Raw genomic sequence first — 27,097 nt, forward strand, 5'->3', positions numbered from 1 at the left:
CTTCCTGTGACATTGAGCGCTGTAGGTGTCATGGAGGGCAGGTAGTTTGCCCCCGGTGATGAGTTGTGCAGACCGCACCAGCCTCTGGAGAGCCTTGCGGTTGAGGGCTGTGCAGTTGCCATACCAGGCTGTGATACAGCCCGACAGGATGCTCTCGATTCTGCATCTGTAAAAGTTTGTCAGGGTTTTGGGTGACAGTCCACATTTCTTCAGCCTCCTGAGGTTGAAGAGGCGCTGTTGCACCTTCTTCACCACATTGTCAGTGTGGGTTTACCATTTCAGTTTGTCTGTGATGTGTACACCCAGGGACTTAAAACTTTCCACCTTCTCTGTACCTTCCATGTGGATAGGGGGGTGCTCCCTCTGCTGTTTCCTGAAGTTCACGATCATCTCCTTTGTTTTGTTGACGTTGAGTGAGAGGTTGTTTTCCTGACACCACACTCCTAGTGCCCTCACCTCCTCCCTGTAGGCTGTCTCGTCGTTGTTGGTGATCAAGCCCACTACTGTTGTGTCGTCTGCAAACTTGATGATTGAGTTGGAGACGTGCATGGCCACGCAGTCGTGGGTGAAGAAGGAGTACAGGAGAGGGCTGAGCACACACCCATGTGGGGTCCCAGTGTTGAGGGTCAGCGAAGTGGAGATGTTGTTTCCTAACTCCACCACCTGGGGGCGGCCCATCAGAAAGTCCAGGACACAGGGAGGGGGTTGAGACCCAGGGCCTCCAGCTTGATGATGAGCTTGGAGGGTACTATGGTGTTGAATGCTGAGCTGTAGTCAATGAACAGCATTCTTACATAGGTATTATTTTTGTCCAGATGGGATAGGGCAGTGTGCAGTGTGATGGCGATTGCGTCATCTGTGGATCTACTGGGGCGGTATGCAAACTGAAGTGCGTCTAGGGTGGCCAGTAAGGTGGCGGTGATATGATCATTGACTAGCCTCTCAAAGCACTTCATGATGACAGAAATGAGTGCTACGGGGCGGTAGTCATTTAGTTCAGTTATCTTTGCCTTCTTGGGTACAGGAACAATGGTAGCCATCTTGAAGTATGTAGGGGCAACAGACTGGGATAGGGAGAGATTAAATATGTCTGTAAACACACCAGCCAGCTGGTCTGCACATGCTCTGAGGATGCGGCTAGGGATGCCACAAATTAGGCTCCATTACAGTTTACACCCTATCGACAATACTTGTGTATTCACCTGATAACAGTAATACTTTCCTCATTGCATTGTGTTGTTGTAGCCCAGGTATAATAATTTGGTCTAAAAATGTAGGCCGAGGCCTAATCAATAGTGGAGCTTTAAGTGCCCTGGAACCACAGAGCGCAGCCTGGAGGAATGCACTACTGATCTGCCATTTCACAATCTGTTAACTTGTTTTTCTTTCACTTTGACAAGTAAATATTTAGCCTATAGCCCTACAATTTATCCTGAATGGCCTAATCTCTAGCTAATATTTAGCATCTTACTTCAGCTATACATCACTAGCCTCTCTCTCCCAGCTGTTCCTGTGCGCAATAGGCTATAGGCTATGGACGCAAGACTCTCCTCTTCTCGTGAAATCCCAGGAAAAGCTATAGGCTACAAAATCTATAGGATATTTATTTTGATCATGTTTTATACTAGGCCTTATAGCCCATTCAGGGAAAGAAGCAGGATTGCCCTTACGACTTGCTGAATGTAAAACAGGCCTACAGCTTAGAAAATGCATGTCGGGAAAGTTGAGGAAAGAATGTACATCGGTGTGATCACTTTTGGCCGGTTGTGACAACATTGTTGCACTGATGCATTGCAAATAGTTGCACAGGACAGACAGAGATGAGCACAGTGAAAAAGAAGACACAAACGAATTGACAACCATTAGAAAAATTGAAATCACTTACAAACCACATGAGCAACGAGGCAATGACATGCTGTAAAAGATGTGCAGGGTAAACAGCGAATGTTGTTGAATTGATACATTTAGAACACAAGTTACTGTATTATTTTTCATTAGGATTACATGTACATTGAAGTATTATTTGCAGTTGTCACTATGGCAATGAACACACCCTGGAAGCACTGAATGGTCTAAATTAGTATCTCTGCGTTAAGAGACCTCCTGAATGGTCTAAATCAGTATCTCTGCGTTAAGAGACCTCCTGAATGGTCTAAATCAGTATCTCTGCGTTAAGAGACCTCCTGAATGGTCTAAATCAGTATCTCTGCGTTGAGACCTCCTGAATGGTCTAAATCAGTATCTCTGCGTTAAGAGACCTCCTGAATGGTCTAAATCAGTATCTCTGCGTTGAGACCTCCTGAGTCTAAATCAGTATCTCTGAATGGTCCTGAATGGTAAATCAGTATCTCTGCATTAAGAGACCTCCTGAATGGTCTAAATCAGTATCTCTGCGTTGAGACCTCCTGAATGGTCTAAATCAGTATCTCTGCGTTGAGACCTGAATGGTCTAAATCAGTATCTCTGCGTTGAGACCTCCTGAATGGTCTAAATCAGTATCTCTGCGTTAAGAGACCTCCTGAATGGTCTAAATCAGTATCTCTGCGTTAGAGACCTCCTGAATGGTCTTGTGTTAACACCTTAGTAATAGTCTGCATGCAGTAGAATGTATTGATCAGTTGATTGACAGGCGTAGGACTGAAGAACGATCAACTATAAACTTTCCTCTAGTGTGAATGCTCACCAACGTTTTCTAGTTATGTAGCCTATAGTTTATTATTATAGTTATTGGATTGGTGGCCTTAACTCTGGCACAACACAACTAACGTTATTATCACAACAAAACTATCCTAATAGTAGGTCTAGCGAACTTGAATTAAATAAATATTAAATTACACATACACTTATTTACCCTATAAATGTACTTTTCAAAATAATTTACTCCGGCAAGTTTGCTGCTGGCGCACTGCAGTAGGGAAATGAAGCGGAAGTCGAATCCATCACTTCCGTTGTTTGGCTGTCCCCATAGCAACGTTCGAAAGTGAGTTGGATCGATCAGCCTTGTTTTGAGGACACTCCTATAGGTCAGATTTGTTTTGAGGACACTCCTATAGGTCAGATTTGTTTTGAGGACACTCCTATAGGTCAGATTTGTTTTGAGGACACTCCTATAGGTCAGATTTGTTTTGAGGACACTCCTATAGGTCAGATTTGTTTTGAGGACACTCCTATAGGTCAGATTTGTTTTGAGGACACTCCTATAGGTCAGATTTGTTTTGAGGACACTCCTATAGGTCAGATTTGTTTTGAGGACACTCCTATAGGTCAGATTTGTTTTGAGGACACTCCTATAGGTCAGATTTGTTTTGAGGACACTCCTATAGGTCAGATTTGTTTTGAGGACACTCCTATAGGTCAGATTTGTTTTGAGGCCCACAAGACAGGCAAGGGTTTGTTGTAGGAAAAGTTAAACAGGCCATAGAGATTAGCACATTTTAGCCAAAGATATAGATACTGTCTGTGATTTTAGCCCTGACACAAAGCAGAGTGGACCGGGGTGATTCTATTACTTACATGCACAATGTATGCAGAGTATAGTTTCATAAAAAGAAGTTGATCAAAAAGGTAGAAAACTTTCTATTGATTCTGGCAGGTTGAGAATATAATATATTGTTGCTGTTTAGATCCCATTTCATCTCAAGAGAGAAATCATAGAGCTGTAACACGAACAGGAAATACATCTAACATTTACCGAGAACTTGTCTCTGATGTATATAATTGACGTAAACACTGAGGGGGTATTCTATCATTGAACTATAGGAATATGCCAGTTGTCAAGTCCTCAGTTCGATCAAAAGCCTGGTGAAGTTAGCAGTAAGCATACAGACAACAATCTCCAACACATGCATCTTATACAAGTGCCACACTGTCTATTGATAGCTGGTAAAACAAGACAGGAAAACTTAAAAGGATGAAAGTCTCCTCACACAGGTATCTCAAACAACATCTAGAAGATGCCACATTTTTTTGTTGTTGATTGGATTGTTTTACATGTTGAGGAGCATCAGAAGGATATCACTCTTATTTTGCCTGTCAGATGGTCTGAATAATCGTTTCTATTTGATTCTATATGTTTATAAGTAAAGCATTCACATACCGGTATGACCGATTGGATTATGAACAAAACTATTGAAGTTTAGAACACTTGCTTTCATTAAAAAACAAACAATATATACTGTATATACAGTCACCTCTAAGAGGGGGAAATACATTTCTGAAAATAAATCAAGCAAACAAGGCTATAGTAGCAAACATATTTACCATAGTAACTGTTAACTATGGGTTAGAATTTAACACTTCATTTACAGACTGGAGTATTTCAAAGAGCTCCTGAAACCTCTTCCCCAAGTCAATTACCAGATTTCAAACTTTCCGTAAACAGGAATTCTGTTTTTCCTGGGTGACCTAGTTGTCTTTTGTGAGTAGGTTTTAGCCGGAGCAGTTTGACAGTCAACAGATAAGATGGATTAAGCTTTTTCTCCATCCAGTTTTGATGTGAACAGCGTAAAAGCGGGTTAAATCATCCAGTTTCAGGAGTATTTTTAAATGCCTGGAGATAGTGTGATAAAGAGGATAAACCTAAGACTTGGGCTGGGAAGGTCAAGGTGGCGGTTTTAGAGAGCAACTACCCGCTGATGAGGCCAACTCCCTGTCTCTCTCAGTGCAGACTGGGTATAGCAGCCAAGCCCACCGCTCATCACCGCCAGAAAGGATACATGTGACGAGTGAAACAAAATCCACCAAGCCCACTACGGGCGGCATCAAAGAGCCATGCACCTACTGTCTGTCTGTCGGTGTGTGTGTGTGTGTGTTTTCAGGGGAAATGGGAGTATAGGTGATGTATAGTAAATGAGGTCTATATAGTCTAGAGATGGTCCTCTGTAGCTCAGCGGGTAGAGCACGGCATCACTGAGTTGAAGTGACAGTTAGGGTGAGTGAGTATCACAGGGTTTAAAATCACCCAACTGGCATTCTGATTAGAATCCTCTCTAAATGACTTACATCAGACACACGGTACTGTACTGTACTGTACTGTAGGATCTATTACCATAAAATGACTCCTGGCAGAAGGACGTATGGAGCAGAAAGTAAAATGATAAATAATCAGATAATTAATCAAAATAATTCAATACACAGCCTTTAACAAGAAATACAAAAAATACTAGAATATAAATCAGAATTTGCGAGGCAATTATACACTGTAACAGTAACTGCATCTTTTAATTACAGTAATAGTGCAGTTTGTTCAATTTAAAGTGAAATAAATACATACTGCACATATGCACCTTTTGAATATACAGTGTGGTGATTGAAGACTGTCGAATTCTCTCCAACCTGACTTCAGACATGCTCAGTGTGGACAGAGGAAGTGACTGCCACAGTCATGTGATCTGCTCTAGCCAATCCTGAATCACATGTACATTTTAAGTCACGTGGTGGTGGAAAGACTATTGAGAATAGAAGGCACCCCAAATAACAACACATCTAATTGACAGAAAATAATCACAATCGGATTACTACTCACTTCCATGACATGCTATAACATAACATATCACCCCCGTTCAGATGGGAGACAAGTGAAGTTCGGTACGTTGGAGACATTAGGGACATATTTAGCAACATTTTGTGGATGGCTTTTCCCCCACTGCTTCCCATGTCAGTGACAGGGGAGAGTAATCCTATACACAGACTGCTATTGTGAAATGAGAAACTAGCCTCCTTCACTGCCAGAGACCAGATGCACCTCTCTCTCTATCCTAATCTGTAAACGACTTAAAGGAGCCTTATCTCCGGGCTCTTCTGCTTCATTTCATGCTTGATTTACTTTAATTTGTCTGATAGGGCACGAGGATTTGGAAATGGCCCATCTTTCGGCGGAAAATGTTCTGATTTTTCTCCGGCATTGTTATGTGGAGGTTTTTGACTTCTCTCTCTTCCACTCTCTCTCTCTCTCTCTGCTACTCTCTCTCTCTCTCTCTCTCTCTCTCTCCCTCTCTCTCTCTCTCCCTCTCTCTCTCCACCCACTTTCTCTCTCTCTCTCTCCATCTCTCCTTTTTGCTTCCTTGAGAGGGAATCTCGCTCCAGTGCAGCAGTCTGTTTGAGTGCATTTAGTATCGAGCTAACGCAGCAGAAACAGACATTTTTTCCTTTTCCATGTGGTGGTGGTGTGATGATTTTGTGATGGGCAACGTCGACACTAGAGTCTTGTTTGCCTTTCAGATTCTCATTGTGCGCGGTGCAGCCGAGTGCTTCAAACCACAAAGATCTTATGTTTAAGTTAAGAGGCGGCTGGCCCTCCAGTTTAGCAAGTGGGTGAGCGGCTGGCACTGATAAAGTTGCTCCACATTGGAGGAGCCGGGGACGAGGACAAGCAACATGTCTACAGTCAGATGGCTGGCTGATGAAGCTCTTTTCTGGCTCTTTTCATGGCTCTGGCTGCTCACATCACATCACCAGGGTTTCTCTGGGTTGTTAATTTGGTATTTGGTATTTTATTAGGATCCCCATTAGTTGGTGCAAAAGCAGCAGTTACTCTTCCTGGGGTCCACAAAAACATGAAAGAATACAGAATGACATAATACAGAACATCAATAAACAAGAACGGCTCAAGGACAGAACTACATACATTTTTAAAAAGGCACACGTAGCCTACATATCTATGTATACACACAAGCTATCTCGGTCAAATAGGGGAGAGGCATTGTGCCTGTTAATGAATGGCAGCTGATCAGTGAGCTGTGATTAGGACAAGTATATCTCCCACAGATTCTCAGTCATCTCCATTCTCCCTCCAATGAGCCAAGCTAAGAACCAACACACAAATTACATATTGTCGTGTCAATAATTACAAATAACTATGATGTTTTTTTCAACAGTATAATGCAGTATAATCATAACTGTAATATGGAGGTAGTGGGGTTTAAGCTGTAGCCTGTAATTTGTTTCCATTCTTTCCAATAAATAGGTAACCAAGACAACTTTCTACTATTTAGTCTGATTTAAATGAGTCACAACTTACATATTCAGCCTCTCCCACTCTGACATGCAGTGTTGCTGGCCCTCCCTCCAGACAATGGCACAAACAAGTGAGAAACCACACACACACGCACGCACACAAGCACACGCACGCACACAAGCACACACACGCTCACACACACACTGACCATAATACATACACAACTATACACAGGCACACACACACACACACACACACACACACACACACACACACACACACACACACACACACACACACACACACACACACACACACACACACACACACACACACACACACACACACACACACACACACAGGAAAGAGCGAAGAGAACATTGAAATTCATCTCACAGCCGGAATTGACTTAACTGCGGGTCTGTGCACGGTGATAAACGGAGTGATGATCCGGCAACACGTCTTTATCCATGATTTGCTTTAATTAACGCCGGCTTGTTTGTTGAAAAGATGATTAATATGCCAATGAAAATTGCATAATTGAATACCACAACACTCACAATCAGGAAGGAACATGCGGTTTTTTATTAACTTTTTATTATCATTATTATTACTATTATTTGGTATTTTAATTCAGTTGACAACCAGTGCCCGCCCCCCCAACTTAAAAAAAAACCCAGCTGGAATTGTCGTGACCAGGGGGCCAAGCCGGAAACAGCTGTTCATCACCACACACACTGTCTGAGAGGCAGGGCCACTGCCCTGATATCAATACCTTTCACAAGGAGAGACTGTGTGTGTGTGTGTGTGTGTGTGTGTGTGTGTGTGTGTGTGTGTGTGTGTGTGTGTGTGTGTGTGTGTGTGTGTGTGTGTGTGTGTGTGTGTGTGTGTGTGTGAGTGAGTGAGTGTGTGTGTGTGTGTGTGTGTGTGTGTGTGTGTGTGTGTGTGTGTGTGTGTGTATGTGTGTGTGTGTGTGTGTGTGTGTGTGTGTGTGTGAGTGTGTGGTGTGTGTGTGTGTGTGTGTGTGTGTGTGTGTGTGTGTGTGTGTGTGTGTGTGTGTGTGTGTGTGTGTGTGTGTGTGTGTGCGTGTGTGTGTGCGTGTGTGCGTGAGCGTGTGAGAGAGAGAGAGAGAGAGAGAGAGAGAGAGAGAGAGAGAGAGAGAGAGAGAGAGTTAGCCAAACCATATGCATTGATGACTTGAGGTGCTCAGTTTTCAAACTGAATTGCAACAAAAACTTACCCTAAATAGTGCAAATACATGTACAGAAAATATAAAGAAACACAATATAGTTTATATATTTACAGCAAAACAAAATCCTATGAAATGAAGAGGGACTCATAAAAATTCAACTTCCTGTAAGTTTCAGTTGAGTAACTTACAGCATAACAAATAACTTGCACGAAACATCGCCATGTACATTTTAAATACACACATCACATATTCACCCGATTAAGTGATACCTCTCCAAATAAGTAGAAGACTGCTATATTTCTCATCTATCCAGCCTCAGAGGGTGTAAGCATTTTAGAACAAACATATTCAGAGTGTTAAAGAAAGAAGGCAGCATTGAGAACCAAGTCCCCCAGGGCAGAATCATTGCCAGCAACTGTGTTCAGCTTCCTATTTACCAACAGCTTTCATACTCATTGAATTCTGTCATGAAATAAGAAACACTGAAAATGAAGATGTGATTTTCCAATGATTATCTTGAAAAATGTGACAATCAATATAATCTATATCTATTGACTATTTTAAGGACATTGTTGCAGTCACCATACTGTACCTACGCAAACTATTACTCAGAATACTTATAATGATAATAACAGCTATTTAATGTAGTCCTATTTTAGATGATATAACTAACAGCCATGAAGTTTTGCCATAAAGCCTCTTAGTACAGTATATCGGATCAGTGAGTACATTTGCATGAAAGAACTGCAGCATATGAGTGAAGAGATTTCTCTAATCTCTTGTTGAATATTTAATCAACACAATCAAACATTCTTTTCATGGTGTGTGTGTGTGTGTGTGTGTGTGTGTGTGTGTGTGTGTGTGTGTGTGTGTGTGTGTGTGTGTGTGTGTGTGTGTGTGTGTGTGTGTGTGTGTGTGAGTGAGAGAGAGAGAGAGAGAGAGAGAGAGAGAGAGAGAGAGAGAGAGAGAGAGAGAGTGTGTGTGTGTGTGTGAGAGAGAGAGGGGGGGTGAATATAATGTGAAGTAGAGAGAGCATAGCAAGTTTCTATTTTGCAGTGTGGAGTACCAGGTTAGACGTTCACGCACATTCACGGCTTGCTCTGGGCCAGGGATGGCCCACAATTTCAGGAAAACCCTGATGAGAAAATGAGTGCTGAGATAGCAGTTTAGTTTCCATGTTTTCATTCCCAAAGTTCCTAGCTGTTGTTCATAGTTTCATCTGAAATCTCATCATTATTTTTCCAATACTTGATAAAAAAGCTTTGAATAAAACCACTGGGAAAGATAAAACATCCTTTTGAGAGAGAATCGCTATGATGCACGTCCAAATCTATTGATTTTTATGGAAAAAATGTATAAACAACTTGAACGAGTCTCAGTTTTCTACTTTGCTTAAATATCAAATCAAATCAAATTGTATTTGTCACATGCGCCGAATACAACACGTGTAGGTAGACCTTACAGTGAGATGCTTACTTACGAGCCCCTAACCAACAATGCAGTAAAAATATATATACACATATATACAGACCAGAATAAGAAATAAAAGTAACATATAATTGAAGAGAGCAGCAGTAAAATAACAATAGCGAGACTATATACAGGGGTGTACTGGTACATAGTCAATGTGCGGGGGCACCAGTTAGTTGAGGTAATATGTACATGTGGGTAGAGTTATTAAAGTGACTATGCATAGATGATATCAACAGAGAGTAGCAGTGGTGTAACAATGGGGGTGTGGGGGGGGGGGGGGCAATGCAAGTTTTCTGGGTAGCCATTTGATTAGGTGTTCAGGAGTCTTACGGATTGGGAGTAGAAGCTGTTTAGAAGCCTCTTGGACCTAGAATTGGTGCTCCCGTACCGCTTGCCATGTGGTAGTAGAGAGAACAGTCTATGACTAGGGTGGCTGGAGTCTCTAGCAATTTTTAGGGCCTTCCTCTGACACCGCCTGGTATAGAGGTCCTTGGATGGCAGGGAGCTTGGCCCCAGTGATGTAGTGGGCCGTTTGCACTACCCTCTGTAGTGCATTGCGGTCAGAGGCCAAGCAGTTGCCATACCAGGCAGTGATGCAACCAGTCAGGATACTCTCGATGGTGCAGCTGTAGAACCTTTTGAGGATATGAGGACTCATGCCAAATCTTTTCAGTCTCCTGAGGGGGAATACGTTTTGTTGTGCCCTCTTCACGACTGTCTTGGTGTGCTTGGTTAGCTTGTTGGTGATGTGGACACCAAGGAACTTGAAGCTCTCAACCTGCTCCACTGCAGCCCCGTCGATGAGAATGGCGTTCTCTGTCCTCTTTTTCCTGTAGTCCACAATCATCTCCTTTGTCTTGATCATGTTGAGGGAGAGGTTGTTGTCCTGGCACCACACAGCCAGGTCTCTGACCTCCTCCCTATAGGCTGTCTTGTCGTTGTCGGTGATCAGGCCTACCACTACTGTGTCATCGGTAAACTTAATGATGGTGTTGGAGTCGTGCCTGGCGTGCAGTCATGAGTGAACAGGGAGTACAGGAGGGGACTGAGCATGCACCCCTGAGGGGCCCCTGTGTTGAGGATCAGCGTGGCGGATGTGTTGTTATCTACCCTTACCACCTGGGGGCAGCCCATCAGGAAGTCCAGGATCCAGTTTCAGAGGGAGGTGTTTATTCCCAGGGTCCTTAGCTTATTGATGAGCTTTGAGGGCACTATGGTGTTGAACGCTGAGTTGTAGTCAATGCATAGCATTCTCACATAGGTGTTCCTTTTGTCCAGGTGGGAAAGGGCAGTGTGGAGTGCAATAGAGATGGCATCGTCTGTGGATCTGTTGGGGCGGTATGCAAATTGGAGTGTGTCTAGGGTTTTTGGGATAATGGTGTTGATGTGAGCCATGACCAGCCTTTCAAAGCAGTTCATGGCTACAGATGTGAGTCCTACAGGTCAGTAGTCATTTAGGCAGGTTACCTTAGTGTTCTTGGGCACAGGGACTATGGTGGTCTGCTTAAAACATGTTGGTATTACAGACTCGGAAAGGGAGAGGTTGAAAATGTCAGTGAAAAGTCCAGACTATGTCTGTAAGTCTACTTAAAATGCTTTAGGTACTGTATCTATCTATCATAAGAGGTGGTTGCTGCATCCTCATCTTATGATAATTCTGCCCAGACAGGCAGTTCTTCAAACGTATAATATTAATTGTATTACCCTGTTGCAGGACAATTTTCCTGCAATGCAGGAAATGTAAAACGTGTCATGTATTTGAGGTTTAAAAAGGCTTCTGAAGTTTGTAATTTCCATTTTGAAATTTCAGACCTGATTTATCCTTTACGAAAAATGTCTCAACTCCTACAAAAATGTCCATTAATTATAATCCACATAATAATTCACATTTCCTGTTGCTGCAGAATTATTGTCCCTGCTGTAGCAAACTGGCTCAAATTAAGATCCTACATCTGTATCAAACCATTCAAATGGCTCTTGCGAGCGACATTTCTGCAAACTCCTGAAGGATTCATCTACATCCTAATATTTCCAATCCAATTTAACCGGAGCAGTCGGAGTGGTCTGAGCACTAGTTTACCAATCTCTGCTTTCCAAGACTCTGTGTGCTGAAGGCTTGAGGGGTTCAATCAATGGTGCTTTGATCTCCACTGGAACTATAATTATTTAACATTGTTACAAGGATTTCTCTAATCCATCCTAGCATTAAATCCCTTTTACACCCTCATCTTCTGCAGCCCTAATCTGCATCTGTGCACTCCGTTTGTCTCTTTCTCTCATTCCAGCACCCCTTCCTTCCTCCCTCCTTCCTTACCACATCCTCAATTAATGGACTTCAGAGTCAGAATAAAAAATGCACTGTTGCCGTGCAGAACTTGTCAGGTGCCAGAAGAACTCTCATTAACAGTGTGTGTGTGTGTGTGTGTGTTCAGGATGGAGTCTTCTAGAGGCGTGATGACAAGGGTCTGTATAGGAAGTGTGCTCCCCCAGCCTGCGGACTGGGGTCGTCTCACAGTTACCTCATAGTGTGCTATAATTATGTAGCCACAAACATGAAGGTGTACTGGGAGAATTCATAGCTTTTTTATATCCCATTTGGACAACAAACATACCACATTGCATCTGCTGTATTACACTGTATCGGCAAAAAGGTTTTCCCTGACACAGTCAGGTCATTATCGTCTGGAGTACACCGAAGTAGGATCTTCATTTGATGCACAGCAGGAAATGCAAATTGTAGTCTATTCGAGGTATAAAAAGGCTTCTAAAGTTTATCATTTCCACTTTAGTATGTCAGACTTGATTTGACCATAAAAAAAATGTATCAACCCCTGCAAAAATGTCCAATAATTATAATCCACATAATAATTCACATTTCATGTTGCGGCAGGATTATTTTCCTGCTGTAGCAAACTGTCTCACAATAAGACCAGACATCCGTCAACCCTAATCTGTTTGTTTTGGTGGTCATTCTGACTCACAACAAAGAGGGCCAACGGTCCCTCTGTCCGTTCCTCCGTCCTCAAATATTTGTGACTCTGTGTTTCACAATGATATAAATAGCAGCACAGCGATGGCAAACATTTGCCGAGGCACCTGCCACGGTATCGTGGCCATCTGCTCTACAAATTCTCCTCGCGTGACATATGTACATAAAACCTGAAACGTTATTGTTTTCATGTGGACCAGTAGGCAGGAACATCGCCATCGGCACACACTCAAAGGTGGGCTGGAGTAAAAACTGTGAGACTACTGGAGTCTTCATCTGAGGACAGACATGTTTTGCCGTGCAGCTTTTGATGACTTGATGAAGGGGATGGAGGCCAGCGGGAGATGAAGGGGGTGGGTGGTTAGGGGAGGGCTCTGTTCCTGTCTGACTGTCGGACATCGTCTCGGAGGGCCACTCCTTCAGCTGACCCCAACCTGTCCGACCGTGGCTCATGCCCAGCTGGCACAGAGAGAGGGGTAACTGGACAGGGCTGTGCCTGTTCGGGACCAGTCAAGCAGAAAGAATTATGGGCAAGGTGATAATCACTTCTGCTCACTTGCTTGTGTTTGGTGCTCTCCTCCCTTCTCCTTCCCTGCCCCCATTTCCTTCACAAACCTTCTCACCCAGCTGCTGGTGCAATCTTGGACGCATTATCTTCAAGTAAGACTGTTTGTCAGATGTATCTTATTTAGTACAAATAGAGGCAGCGTGTTGTTTAGTTTATTTGAACAGTAAAATGACATGGTATCATGCTAACATGAGATGGAAGATTACATTATGTTTACAGATATACATCACAGTGTCTGCTTAATCAGCCATGTAAGCCTAAGCTAACAACTGCATTCCTACAAACGTAGGGAGAACGTTTTACTCTGTACAGTATCGAGACAAAACCACACGAGAAGCAATGAGAGAGAGCCTCCTGTGAAGTTAACTGAGTTTCCTTGTCTTTTCCACGGGGGTGTGTCTCATAAGAGCAGACCAGTAGATTAGAATGTGCAGAAGTTCATTAGAAGCTAACGCTAGCTAAAGCCCACCACTCTCATTTAGCCTTGAGGAACAGCGACAGATCTGTATCGGAGACAAAGTAGTCCATGGAAATGAGTGAAGAATAGCAGTACTTCACAGTCAGGGTTATCTCCCGTTATAGTACATGGATTTCAAATATCCATGACGCCAAATGAACATGAAACAGCAGATCTCTGTGTTGATAGCTTCAGGGATGACATGGTTATATTGAGAACTCCCTGGGTGTTCTCTGTTCTATGAGAGAAGGCAGAACACCCGTCAGATTAATGAGTCACATGGTTCTACTGTCATACTATACAGGAAGGAACACTGGGAAACTAGTAGTTCCAATGGCTGTGGGTTACCATGGAGCTGGAAACACCAATGTTGTGGGTTCGATTCCTACATGGATAAAAGAGTCTTCTTAACGACTGTATTACAACACTCGATATGTGTTCATCCTAACACGGTACATAAAGATGAAAAGATCAATTAGAGAATGTACTGTTAGCTGCTTTAGTCATTTTATCAACAGAGGACAATGTCCAGGGTGGTTGAATAGGAGCACCAAAGACAGGTGAGGATGATCAGAGCCACCTAACAAAAAAATAACGCCCCCTTTATGTATGTAACAGTCATTATACATCCTATTCAGATACACACACTGAGTGATTCAAAATGATCCGGTGCTGATCTTTATCGCACCTGCTTAAACTTAAGCCAAGAAATAACAAAGAGAGTTTGAATGCTACCACTATCTGAACATTTACAAAGAGATTACAGCGTAGACAGTCTCAAACTAAATACATTTGCTTTTAATCGCTTTGAACAGGAAGCCATGTAATTTCAAAATGTTCGTATCTGATTGTCTGATTTCCCTCTTTATTCAAATTATAACATGCCCATCTGACTTTTCCAACACAATGGGAAAAATTAAAAAGGGAAATGACCTTTCATGGCAGGCGTGATGGGATAGTGAATGGCATTATTATGTTCAAAGATTCATTTCTCGCCCACTGCCCACAAAGACAACAGAGGGAATGCCAGCCACATCCGGCTCTGAAACTATGTCTCTCTCATGGACTAGTAGATCATTAAGGATCTTAAGAAATACTAATGAGACTACCTGGAACTGAGAGGGAGTGTACCTTATCCTAACAAAATTATATTCATTATGTAGATAGTGTAGTAATGATGATATACTAACATATATGAGTTTGGGTCCTTGGGGCTTTGACCAGGTAGATAGATACATGCCTGTATGTAGGAGAGGTCCGTGAGACAATAGTGCCATCTCATCTGAAGTCATGTTTCTGGAGTTAGAGTTTGAAAGAAACTCTAAGTCTGAGACAGACAATCCAGGGCCATGTTCATTAGTGCACACGGTATCAAAATGTTTGGCAGCGGTAAACTGAAATCTCTATTAGTATTGGACAAGTTCAGTTCAGGTAGTTCAGTTAGGTAGGACCTTACTCAGCTTCAAACATTTTCTCCCTACTGAACACCCCCAAACCCCAGTCGGTCCAGCAGTCCGTGTTCTGTTATGAACCTGTAATTCTCAATATTCTGAGGGCTAAGGACAGAGAGAGAGAGAGAGAGAAGAGAGATGTCCAGAGAGCGAGAGAGAGAGACATAGAGAGATTGGTGTATAATTACAGCCAGTCAGAGCTCCCATCCCCTCCAATCCTATCTCCCTTTCAAAGACAGCAGTATTTTTAAGCTCAGCGTTTTCCCCCGGCCCAAAGGGCCTTCTCTTCGTCATGTGATGCCTGCTGTCTTTTTGTCATGGTGGCCCCCATAGTTGAGCGCTGACCCCCTCAGCCCTGTCTCCTGACTGATCACAGTGATGTTTTATTACTGTCGGCCCAGCCTCTCTAATCTTTAACCAGCAATGCTCATTTCCTTCTCCAGATTTAAATGCAAATGTAAAATTTAATGATAAATGCATTATCTGATAGGGGCCGATAACACTGATTCACTGTCAGTATAAAATACACACCGCAGGGGGCTTCAGCACCAGCATAACTTGTCCAAATCCCACTTCTATAAACGTATGTACCTGCTGCAATAGGTCATACGCATTAGAAGGGAATCATATTGTGTGTGTTCAGCAATGTGGATGTAATGCCCTCAACAGTAATTGCTGTGTTGCCATCTTGTTCGACGTATTATCCATCACTTTGATGAAGTGACTTTTAAGACGAACAAAAAAACAAGATACAACCATTTTTTCCCCGAAACTCTTGTGAAGAACAGCAAGGGGAATCTGCATGGTAAAATGAGATGTTCAAAGAGAAAATAAATATAGTACATTTTTTTATTCTAAGCTTTCTTTCGGGGTTTCATTCTATGTTCAAGCACATATACCATAAGATTAAGAGCAAAGCAATCTCATCCACCCATTCAACACTGGTAAGTTAACTTACTATTCAATGGTGATAATATACTAATTCGGCTCCCCACATCACTTTCCCCAGTTTTTCATCTATTGTTATTAGGAAGCACATTTTATTCCAACTTCAGAGACTTTTGTGGCTTGTATCTCACGTGCCTTGCTCTTTCCCTTTCTGGTAGATTTGAAAGCACTCATCCTACGAGGTGCATTCCATTCCCAGCAGGCAAAATATGTCATGAGATGTCATTAAAAAAAGTCACTTCCTGGTTGAGATGCGGCTTTCTGGTTGAGGGATGTCAGACAACTGCCGGACAACCAGATGACAACCACCAGAGAGAGAGAGAGAGAGAGAGAGAGAGAGAGAGAGAGAGAGAGAAATGACGTAAACTTACTTGGTCCATCCCAATCCTCTGGTCCTATAGCTGGGTGTCTGGACTCACTCTGCCCATCCATGTCTGACTCCCCTGCTTCTCCACTGCCATCTTCGTCACCTGTAGACAGACGGGGACATGGGACGCACAGATTGGTCATGTTGAGTGACATCTCTCACAGTTAAATCATATTGTTGCCAAACCACGTTTGATGGAGGAGCACCCATATAATACAGTTGATACAACTGTTATCAGAGCCTTCAGAAAGTGTTCATACCTCTTGACTTATTCCACATTTTGTTGTGTTACAGCCTGAACTCAAAATATGATTTCTTTCTACACATAATACACACACATAATGACAAAGTGAAAACATGTTTTTAGAAATGTTTGCAAATGTATTAATAATGAAATACAGAAATATCTCATTAACTTACTGTAAGTATTCACACCCCAAAGTCAATACATGTTAGTATCACCTTTGGCAGTGATTACAGCTGTGAGTCTTTATGGGTAAGTCTCTAAGAGCTTTGCACACCTGGATTGTACAATATTTGGTCATTATTCTTTCAAAAATTATTCAAGCTCTGTCCAGATGGTTGTTGATCATTGCTAGACAGCCATTCTTGCCATAGATTTTCACGCTGATTTTAGTCAAAACCATAACTACTATAGGCCACTCAGGAACATTCACAGTCTTCTTGGTAAGCAACTCCAGTGTATATTTGGTCTTGTATTTTAGGTTATTGTCCTGCTGGAAGGTGAATTTGTCTCCCAGTGTCTGATGGAAAGCAGACTGAACCAGGTTTTCCTCTAGGATTTTGCCTGGGCTTAGCTCTATTCCATGTCTTTTTATCCTAAAACCTCCCTGGTCTTTGTAGGTGACTAGTGCTTAACAATTAGTTATTTTTGAGGTCGATTCGGTTTCGGTTTGATTTTTCAAAAACAATCATGATTTTCAATTTAGTTCTCAATATATATATTTTTTTACATTAAATGCACTATGCATTAAATCGGTTGAATGCTGTAAAAACACACAATAACACAATTAATACAAGTCGTATGATGGTAGAGAATGACCATTACTGCTTATCATTTATTAAAATTACTTTATTTGAATATTATATTTCAGTTGTTGTGTATATTATATTTAATTTATTTGACGACTTTATTATTTAATTCCAAGTCATCATCTCATTTCGATAGAGCTGCTGCCTATGCTGTCTGCCAAAATCACTATTTTACTGGTTCTTCAAAGTATATAAGACATACTTTAATGACTGCTGAATACCAACTATCAATCACTTAAATCATGTATCTTTAGATAAAAAATACCTCGCGAAGCAACTGCTCTCTATGTATCCGTCCTGATAGCACATTCTTCTGTCTCTAATATAGCAGGTGTAGAAGAAACAGACCGGACACGTAAGAGCGCAATGGATTATGGTAATTGTGGTTAATTATCAAGTTATCTGCACTTAACTATGTAGAACATTGGCCTGTTGGAAACTACAACTCCCTACTACACCGCACAGTTTGTGCATGATCTGATTTATTTCTAGAGAAACTGCAGCGCAATGTGGGCATTGAGCTCACATAAAAAAGCAGAACGAAATTAACCGATGATGGTCAATTAGTTGTTTAAAAACCAAGAAATAACCGACATTTCAGTTAATTGCTCAGTACTACCGATGACAAGCATGCCCATAACTTGATGCAGTCAACACCATGGATGAAAATATGAAGAGTGGAAACAGTGATGTGTTGGATTTGCCAAAACATTACGCTTTGTTTTCAGGACATAAAGTTAATTTCTTTACCAATTCATTTTGCAGTTTTACTTTAGTGCCTTATTTCTTTAGTGCCCTATGCATGTTTTGGAATATTTTTTATTCTGTACAGGCTTCCTTCTTTCACACTGTTATTTACATTAGTATTGTGGAGTAACTATAATGTTGTTGATCCATCCTTCCTATCACAGCCTTTAAACTCTGTAACTGTTTTAAAAAGTCACCATTAGACTCATAGTGAAATCCCTGAGCGGTTTCCTTCCTCTCCGGCAGCTGAGTCAGGAAGGATGCCTGTATCTTTGAACTGACTGGGTGTATTGATACACCATCCAAAGTGTCATTAATAACTGCACCATGCTCAAAGGGATATTCAATGTCTGCTTTTTATTTTATTTTTTACCTATCTACAAATATGTGCCCTTCTTGCGAGACATTGGAAAACCTCCCTGGTCTTTGTGGTTGAATCTGTGGTTGAAATTCACTGCTCAACTGAGGGACCTTACAGATAATTGTATGCGTGGAGTACAGAGATAAGGTAGTCATTCAAAACTCATGTTAAACACTATTATTGCACACAGAGTGAGTCCATGCAACTTATTATGTGACTTGTTAAGCACATTTTTACTTCTGAACTTATTTATGCTTGCCATAACAAAGGGGTTGAATACTTATTGACTCAAGACATTTCAGCTTTTCATTTTGAATTAATTGGTCAAAATGTTTAAAAACATAATTTCAGTTTGGCATTAAGGGATATTGCGTGTAGGCTGGTGACAAAAACTCTCAATTGAATAAATATTACATTCATGTTGTAATACAACAAAATGTGGAAAAAGTAAAGGAGTGTGAAAACGTTTTGATGGTACTGTAACTAACATTAAACATCTAGGGCTCAAAACAGGAAAAAAATGGTTATGTTCGCCATATATACAATGTTCTTAACATTAAGCAATATCACCTAAGCAGCTTTGAATACATTGTTTTATTGTTACTATGTATGTCCAGTATAGTGCATTGAATTGCAAGAAGTATCAAGTGTGTGTAACTGTGGGACCAGTGGCTGGTGCAGCTGCAACACTTTTATCTAGATTTCCTATGAGTTGCCATACAGGAGGAAGCCCATGTGTAGCAGGAAGGAAGGAGGAGCAAGAAAAAGAGAGGGAGAGAGAGAGGAAGGTGGCTATTTATTACTGTTTGATCTATTGTGGAGGAGGGAGAATGTGTGTTCTAGGATGCAGAACCTCAGATTTACAGTCTCAGGGCTGAGGCTCAGAAAGAGAGAGAGAGAGATAGACGGGGAGAGAAACAGAGAGAGAGAGAGAGAGGGAGAGAGAGAGAGAGAGAGAGAGAGAGAGAGAGAGAGAGAGAGAGAGAGAGAGAGGGGAGAGAGGGGGGAGGGAGAGGGAGGGAGGGAGAAAGGGAGTGGACATACCCAGGGATATTTGGCTATCTATCTCTAACCTGGGAAGTAAAGTGCTTAAATACCTTGTAAAACATAGAGTACTTTACAGCACTACACAGCCACAGCAACCACCGTGATGGGAATACGGCTTACCACGTTCCGAGATTTTCCTTGAAAACCCCTTCTGTTTTGTGTCTGTATAGTGCAAGTCCACTATACAGACACAGATAATTAAGTCGGTCTATAACAAACCCCTAAATCCAATACATGCAATGTGGCTAAAAACACTAGCAATGTGTCGGGGAGACTGTTGGATAAGAGCGTCTGCTAAATTATTAGAATATACAAATGTTTATGTCTCCAGCCCTGTCTACAGACTCTGAGCTGTTCTGCTGGCGGTAGGCTTGTCCTTAGTGGAGGGGACACTTAGTTCTATCTGGTCACATAATCTTTTCCGTTGCTTCGATGTGTTAAACCTACAGAGTACGTCCAAGGGCGTTGATGGGTTATATTTAGACTTCATTGAAGACAGCAGAGGGATGGATTTAGTCAGACCGTTCAGAAGTAAAGATACTATGATTACAACTACTACTGGCTCTGGCTAAAAGTAGTGTACTATATGGTAAATAGAGTGTCATATCGGACACGTCTATACAGTTCAGGATAAGGCCTTAACATTGTGTCCATCCTGGGTTCATCTTCAGATCAACCAACACTCACTGCGCTTGTTTGGTTTTCTACACACATGGCTCACTTCAAAGAAGGCAGCAAACACTGCCAAAAGGATAGCAGCTTCCTGCCTCTCTGTGTGAGAGAGAAAAAAAGTCCAAGTGAAGGAAGTCTGCAGCACTGTCCTACTAACAGTAACATGAGGTCACAGTGACCCAGTTTAGCTTATGCAAGTGTCTGCTTGGGATGGCGAAATTCTCCCCCTTTCCTTCCTTCCCAGTAGGTATTATCAGTGAGCCCACTCTCTGAATCCTCCTCGCTATTTACTGTTGGGGGCCTGGAGTACAGTTAGCTGGAGACGCTCTTTAGCATACTGGGGATCACTGGGCGTTATGACGAGGATAACAAAGGGCGAATATCAACAGTTCCTTTCAGTGGAGCGAGTTTAAAGAAGCCGGGTGAGATAACATTAAAGGCAGTACCTTGATCTCAGGCGAACATGTTAAGCCCTGCAACGAAACGTATTGGAAGTGTTTAATTACAGCTCAGGAAATGAAGCTACAAGATGATTCCTTAATTAAGCAGTGATTACGGATTTTCTGCTGCCTTCTATCTAACCACCGTTTGCAATGCATTTTAAACACAATCGCCCAGGCAACCTCACAGAGATGAACAATGTCACAGGCAAGCACTGGGCTTGAGGAAGTTCCCTCTCTAGCGAATGTCACATGGGAAACCAGCAAGGAGGAACATGTTGTAGCAGTATGTAGGCTACAGTATGATAAAGATACAGGGATACATACAGCCTCTTCATGATTTCAATGTGCATGAGCTATCTCAAAACCTTTTTGCCATACGAACATTAAAGCATTCCTTTTCATTCAGAGGGGGCTGTGTTTGATATCACTGGTTTCTTGCCGTGTTATCAAAGGATACAGATTATCTACATTATAGCCGATGTCACAATAATCTACCGCTGACTAAAATCCCTTTCCTTGTTTAATCACATGAAGACATTTAGGAGTGAATGAGAAGAATAATGTATCTGAGAGTGAGGATGGAGAAAGGTGGAGGGAAGAGTATGGGGTAGGGTGGGGTAGGGTGGGGTAGGATGGGGTAGGGTAGGATGGGGTAGGGTGGGGTAGCATGGGGTAGGGTAGGATGGGGTAGGGTGGGGTAGCATGGGGTAGGGTAGTATGGGGTAGGGTAGGGTTGCATGGGGTAGGGTAGGATGGGGTAGGGTAGCATGGGGTAGGGTTGGGTAGCATGGGGTAGGGTAGGATGGGGGGTAGGGTGGCATGGGGGGTAGGGTAGGATGGGGTAGGGTAGGGTGGCATGGGGTAGGGTTGGGTAGCATGGGGTAGGGTATGGGGTAGGATGGGGTAGGGTTGGGGAGCATGGGGGATTAGGAGAAAGGGTTGGGTAGCATGGGGTAGGGGTAGGGTGGCATGGGGTGGCATGGTGTAGGGTTAGAATGGGGTATGGGTAGCATGGGGTAGGGTAGGTGCATGGGTTAGGGTAGCATGGGGTAGGGTAGGGAAATGGGATGGGGGCCCTTGGGGTAGGGTTGGTGGCATGGGGTAGGGTAGAAGAGCATAGGGGGTGGCATGGGGTAGGGTTGGTGGCATGGGGTAGGGTAGGGATGCATGGGGTAGGGAAGCATGGGGTAGGGTAGGGTGGCATGGGGTATGGTTGGGAAGCATGGGGTAGGGTGGGGGAGCATAAGGTAGGGGAGATTAGGGTGGGAGAACATGGGGTAGGGTGGGGGAGCATGGGGTAGGGTAGGGAGGCATTGGGCAGGGTAGGGGGCAGGGTAGGGAGCATGGGGTAGGGTAGAGGAGCATGGGGTAGGGAGGAAGCATGGTGAAGGATGGGGTATAGGTGAAAATGGGGTAGGGTGGGGCATGAGAGCATGGGTAGGGTGGAACCATGGTGTAGGTGTGGGGAGCATGGGGTAGGGTAGAGAGCATGGGGTAGGGTATGGGTTAGGGTAGGGTAGAATGTGGTAGGGTAGGTGAAATGGGGTAGCGTAGGGGCCCTTGGGGTAGGGTTGGTGGCATGGGGTAGGGTAGAAGAGCATGGGGTAGGGTGGATGGCATGGGGTAGGGTAGGGGAGCATGGGGATATGGGGGGTTGAGGATAGATGAAAATGGGGTAGGGTAGGGGAGCATGAGAGCATGGGGTAGGGAACCCTGGGATGGGGGGAGCATAGGGTAGGGTAGGGTAGCATGGGGTGCATTGGTAGGTAAGGGGCATGGGGTAGGGTGGGGGAGCATAAGGCAGGGTAGGGGGCATGGGGAGGGAGGGAATGGGGTAGGGTAGGGGAGCATGGGGTAGGGTGGGGTGACATGGGGTAGGGCATAGGGCAGGGTAGGGGGCATGGGGTAGGGGCATGGGGTAGGGTAGGGAGCATGGGGTAGGGTAGAGGAGCATGGGGTAGGGTCAGGAAGCATGGTGAAGGATGGGGTAGGGTAGGTGAAAATGGGGTAGGGTAGGGAAGCATGAGAGCATGGGTAGGGTAGGGAACCATGGGGTAGGGTGTGGGGAGCATGGGGTAGGGTAGGAGAGCATGGGGTAGGGTGGGCGAGCATGGGGTAGGGTAGGGGAGGATGGGGTAGGGTGGGCGAGCATGGGGTAGGGTAGGGGAGCATGGGGTAGGGTAGGGGAGCATGGGGTAGGATAGGGTAGCATGGGGTAGGGTGGGATGGCACTGGGGTAGAGTGGGGAAACATGGGATAGGGTAAGGGAGCATGGGGTAGGGTAGGGATGCATGGGGTAGGGTAGGGGAGCATGGGGTAGGGTAGGGGAGCATGGGGTAGGGTAGGGATGCATGGGGTAGGGTCAGGAAGCATGGGGTAGGGTAGGGGAGCATGGGGTAGGATAGATAGGAAAATGGGGTAGGGATGGCAGGGGAGAAACATGGGATAGGGAGGGAGCATGGGGTAGGGTAGGGAACCATGGGGTAGGGTGTGGGGAGCATGGGGTAGGGTAGGGATGCATGGGGTAGGGTCGGGGAGCATGGGGTAGGATGGGGTAGGATAGATGAAAATGGGGTAGGGTAGGGGAGCATGAGAGCATGGGTAGGGTAGGGAACCATGGGGTAGGGTGGGGAGCATGGGGTAGGGTGGGAGTGCATTGGTAGGGTAAGGGTGCATGGGTTAGGGTGGGAGTGCATTGGTAGGGTAGGGGTGCATGGGGTAGGGTAGGGTAGGGATGCATGGGTTAGGGTAGGGGAGCATGGGGTAGGATGGGAGTGCATTGGTAGGGTAAGGGTGCATGGGGTAGGGTGGGAGAGCATGGGTAGGGTAGGGGGCATGGGGTAGGGTGGGAGTGCATTGGTAGGGTAGGGGTGCATGGGGTAGGGTGGGAGAGCATGGGTAGGGTAGGGGAGCATGGGGTAGGGTCAGGAGGGAGCATGGGTTAGGGTAGGGAGGATGGGGTAGGATGGGAGTGCATTGGAAAATGGGGTAGGGTGGGGAGCATGAGAGCATGGGTGCATTGGTAGGATAGGGGTGCATGGAGTAGGGTGGGAGAGCATGGGTAGGGTAGGGGAGCATGGGGTAGGGTCAGGAAGCATGGGGTAGGATGGGGTAGGATAGATGAAATGGGGTAGGGTAGGGGAGCATGAGAGCATGGGTAGGGTAGGGGAGCATGGGGTAGGGTGGGATGCACATTGTATGTTAGGACAGAGTTTGCGGGCATGTGTCAGTGAGCTGTTAGAATCAGGCCTCCCTATCGCTGCTTCATCAAAGGACAGCCTCTCCAGCCAAATCACAGTCACACACAGTCGGGTGCCACACATCCAGGTCAATAAGCTTATAGGCGATTTACACAAACAACTCCTCCAGCAAGGTAGGAACAAAGTCATATTGGCTTTTTCTCTCCCTTTTAGCATTGTCTCTGCCAAGGAAGCCCTTGAAAATGTCAATCTGGTTCGCGTGCGACTTTAAGGAGCTCAGAGCCGCCTAATCTGACCAGCCAGCCAATAGACAGGTTGCTACTCCCTCTACAGGGTCTTATTGGAGCATGGAGAATGATGATGTTTCAATGGTGTCAGTAAAGCAGATGGTTACTGTATGTTTAAACCACCATAGGATGCGTTAGGTTAAGGTTAGGATTTAGGATTGGGTTTGACCATAGATCTACGTTAGTCTCAAGGTTGTCATGATAACCAAACTGCTACCAAGATCACATCGCTTTCTAATGAAGATAAACTAGCTAAATCTAGTCAAAGGCAAAAGACAGAAGGTCATTCGTGTTTAAAGGAGGTTGTTGAGACAGTAAATACTGTGTCGTGATCAGCCATTCCAAAAAGACAGTGTCTCCACCAAAGTCAAGCATAGCTGTAAGACTTCTGTCTCTGCTCTCAGAAGAGCCATTACAGAGAATACATCATACATCTTCCAGATACGGGCAAACCCCCCCCACCAACACTATGCAGTGGAGCTCTCCAATGGAGGAGCTTATTAGTGAATAAGCCTTGCTACTGTCTCTTTAACTGCCAATAAATTCCCATCATTACAGAATCTGGCAGTTTTCCTGGGCGTCTGCGCTGGGTGTTATCTCCCTCTCTCTCCAGTCTGGGAGCATGTAGATCTGGCCCCGTTAGATTGTCATACTTAACAAACATTCATGATTCATTTCCTCCACGGAGTCAAATGGGGCTAAAGGGATGTCTCGATTCATCTTATCGCGCCACAAATTAGCATTTCCCATATTCCTCAGCATCAACTGTGCATTAAAATTCCACATTAACCATTCCAGGCACTGGGCTGGCAGCTGTGGCAAAATAAAACTGAGAATGGAGGAGATGTTCTGTTGGTGGATCCTGATTATTTCTGAATGGTACACAGAGTGGCACATGAATTCTGCCACTTTCTGTTTGCTGCTATATGTCTCTGACTGACTATGATTCAGATTAGCCATTGAAAGGTCACATCGAGGGTCAATGAGATTTTGTATTTACCACAATGAATATCCTACCTGATTTTCAGGTCCCCTTGAACTGTGAGAAAGTAAACTGTGTATGACTGCATTGTAATGCCATTATTTGGATCTATTAACGGTGATTGGAAGATAAATGCAGTTGTCTCATTCTTAGAAATGCAAATACATTTAAGTCATATGGTCACATATGGTCACTGTATGCACTTTACTACCACTCTACTACTATCAGAATCACATGTAATCAATACAAATCTATGTACATTAAAGCTGCTTTTCGTCATCAGTAAATGGGTGAATCTCACACTCACACACACACACACACACACACACACACACACACACACACACACACACACACACACACACACACACACACACACACACACACACACACACACACACACACACACACACACACACACAGCAGCTTGTGCCAGCACCGTGTTAAACTTCACTTCCCCCATCCCCTTCCCACTCATATTTCCACAACAATAAAAAGGGGTACAAGAACAAGGTGAAATTTCACAATTTCAGTAAAAAAGATGCCACTCGGTAAATAAAACGGCATCCTTCTCACAATTATGGCTCTGGGTGTGACAACAGAGTATAAATCCTGCCTCTGCATTCAGTTCACTAGCAGGTGGACCGTGCACAGGAAGTTGTTTGAGGATAGATTCTTTAAACTCCAAGGTTGTTTCTGCAGGGGTGTGGAAGGTGGGGGTGTGTGTGGTTTGTCCAGAGTGCTCATGGGTAGAACCCCTCTCTCTAACTGAATGTTGGTTCACCTGCTCTCCTCTCACAGAGCTTCCCTGTTCTATTCTATTCTAGTTCTATTCTAGCTACTTCATTTCACACCAATGTATGCCGTTTCAGAGCCATTATGATGTTTGGTGTCACTGACAGACAAGAGCCTCTCTATCATTTCATGGTAGATGAGTAGGCATGGGTAGAACTGAAGTGACACTCTCCAAATAGTTGAAGGTGTCCACAAAGTGGAACGCTTACACAGTTTGCAGAAACACAGATTACATAAATGACATTCTGAATAAGAATGTGTATAAGGGACAGTGATTCTGGGAAAGAAATAGACTCATTCTTTGTTAAAACATTGGACGACGCAACAACAGCCAAAATGTATGACGTTTGCTGCCAAACAGACACGACAGCGGACTTAATAAGACTCAAGGTCCCCAAGCAGCTGTCAAAAGACAAGGTGACGACATCGTATGGTGTGTTGGCGTATCTTCACTACACACCGCATATAGAACCAGCAAACATCCCCCTCGCAAAAGGTCCCCCTGGCAAAACAGGTTTCTGAGCTCAACGGTCTTTTCCCGGTTAAGAGACGTAAACAAAAGGTCATCAACAACAGGTGCAGGACAGGAACAGAAGAATGCACAGGCTCCGGAGTCAAACAACCAGGGCCCTATGAATTATGTGAAGAGCCTCAGTCACGACCAAGTCAAGTCCCGCTGGGGCGTCAAGGTGCTCCCACCAGTTATCTGAAGGAGGCCCTGCCTTTTCGGCAAGGGTAAGGCAGACGGGTACAACTCTGGTGCCATTCAACTTCTTGACCTTTGCGCCTTTAAGCGGCTTTGCTACTTCACCGCACTCCGATCAAAGTTAATAAGTGCTTCATATGTTAATGAAAATTGGTCCTCCTCTTTGTGTTCCCACAGCTTTTTAATACCTATTATAGGATCCAACTTTTAATGGAGGTTTTAGGTCCCTGTGACAAGCCCATTTCGCAGAGTGACTACACAGATACAAGGCTAAGCTAAGACCACAAAGTCCCACAGTGTGGCTCAGTGGAGAAACCTTCCTTCACAGGGGAGACCGTATTCTCCGAGAGGGAGGAGAGGGGGAAGAGAAGGAAGAGAAGATAAAGGCCATGGGGATGAGTGGC

The 27,097-nt window shown here is 44.0% G+C and overlaps 1 protein-coding gene across 2 annotated transcripts in view; it reads right to left on the reverse strand.

The window, feature by feature from the left end:
- The window catches only part of zfpm2a (zinc finger protein, FOG family member 2a), a 153,480-nt gene that overhangs the window by 83,278 nt on the left and 43,105 nt on the right, over positions 1-27,097 (reverse strand). The window contains exon 3 of one of the 2 annotated variants that reach the window (XM_064948072.1): positions 16,405-16,503. In XM_064948072.1, the coding sequence (XP_064804144.1) occupies positions 16,405-16,503 (99 nt within the window). Of the gene's footprint in view, positions 1-16,404; positions 16,504-27,097 lie in introns of those variants that run through there. The other variant, XM_064948070.1, reaches the window with a different exon arrangement.

Source organism: Oncorhynchus masou, chromosome 30, assembly GCF_036934945.1.
Source record: "Oncorhynchus masou masou isolate Uvic2021 chromosome 30, UVic_Omas_1.1, whole genome shotgun sequence".
Lineage (NCBI taxonomy): Eukaryota > Metazoa > Chordata > Actinopteri > Salmoniformes > Salmonidae > Oncorhynchus > Oncorhynchus masou.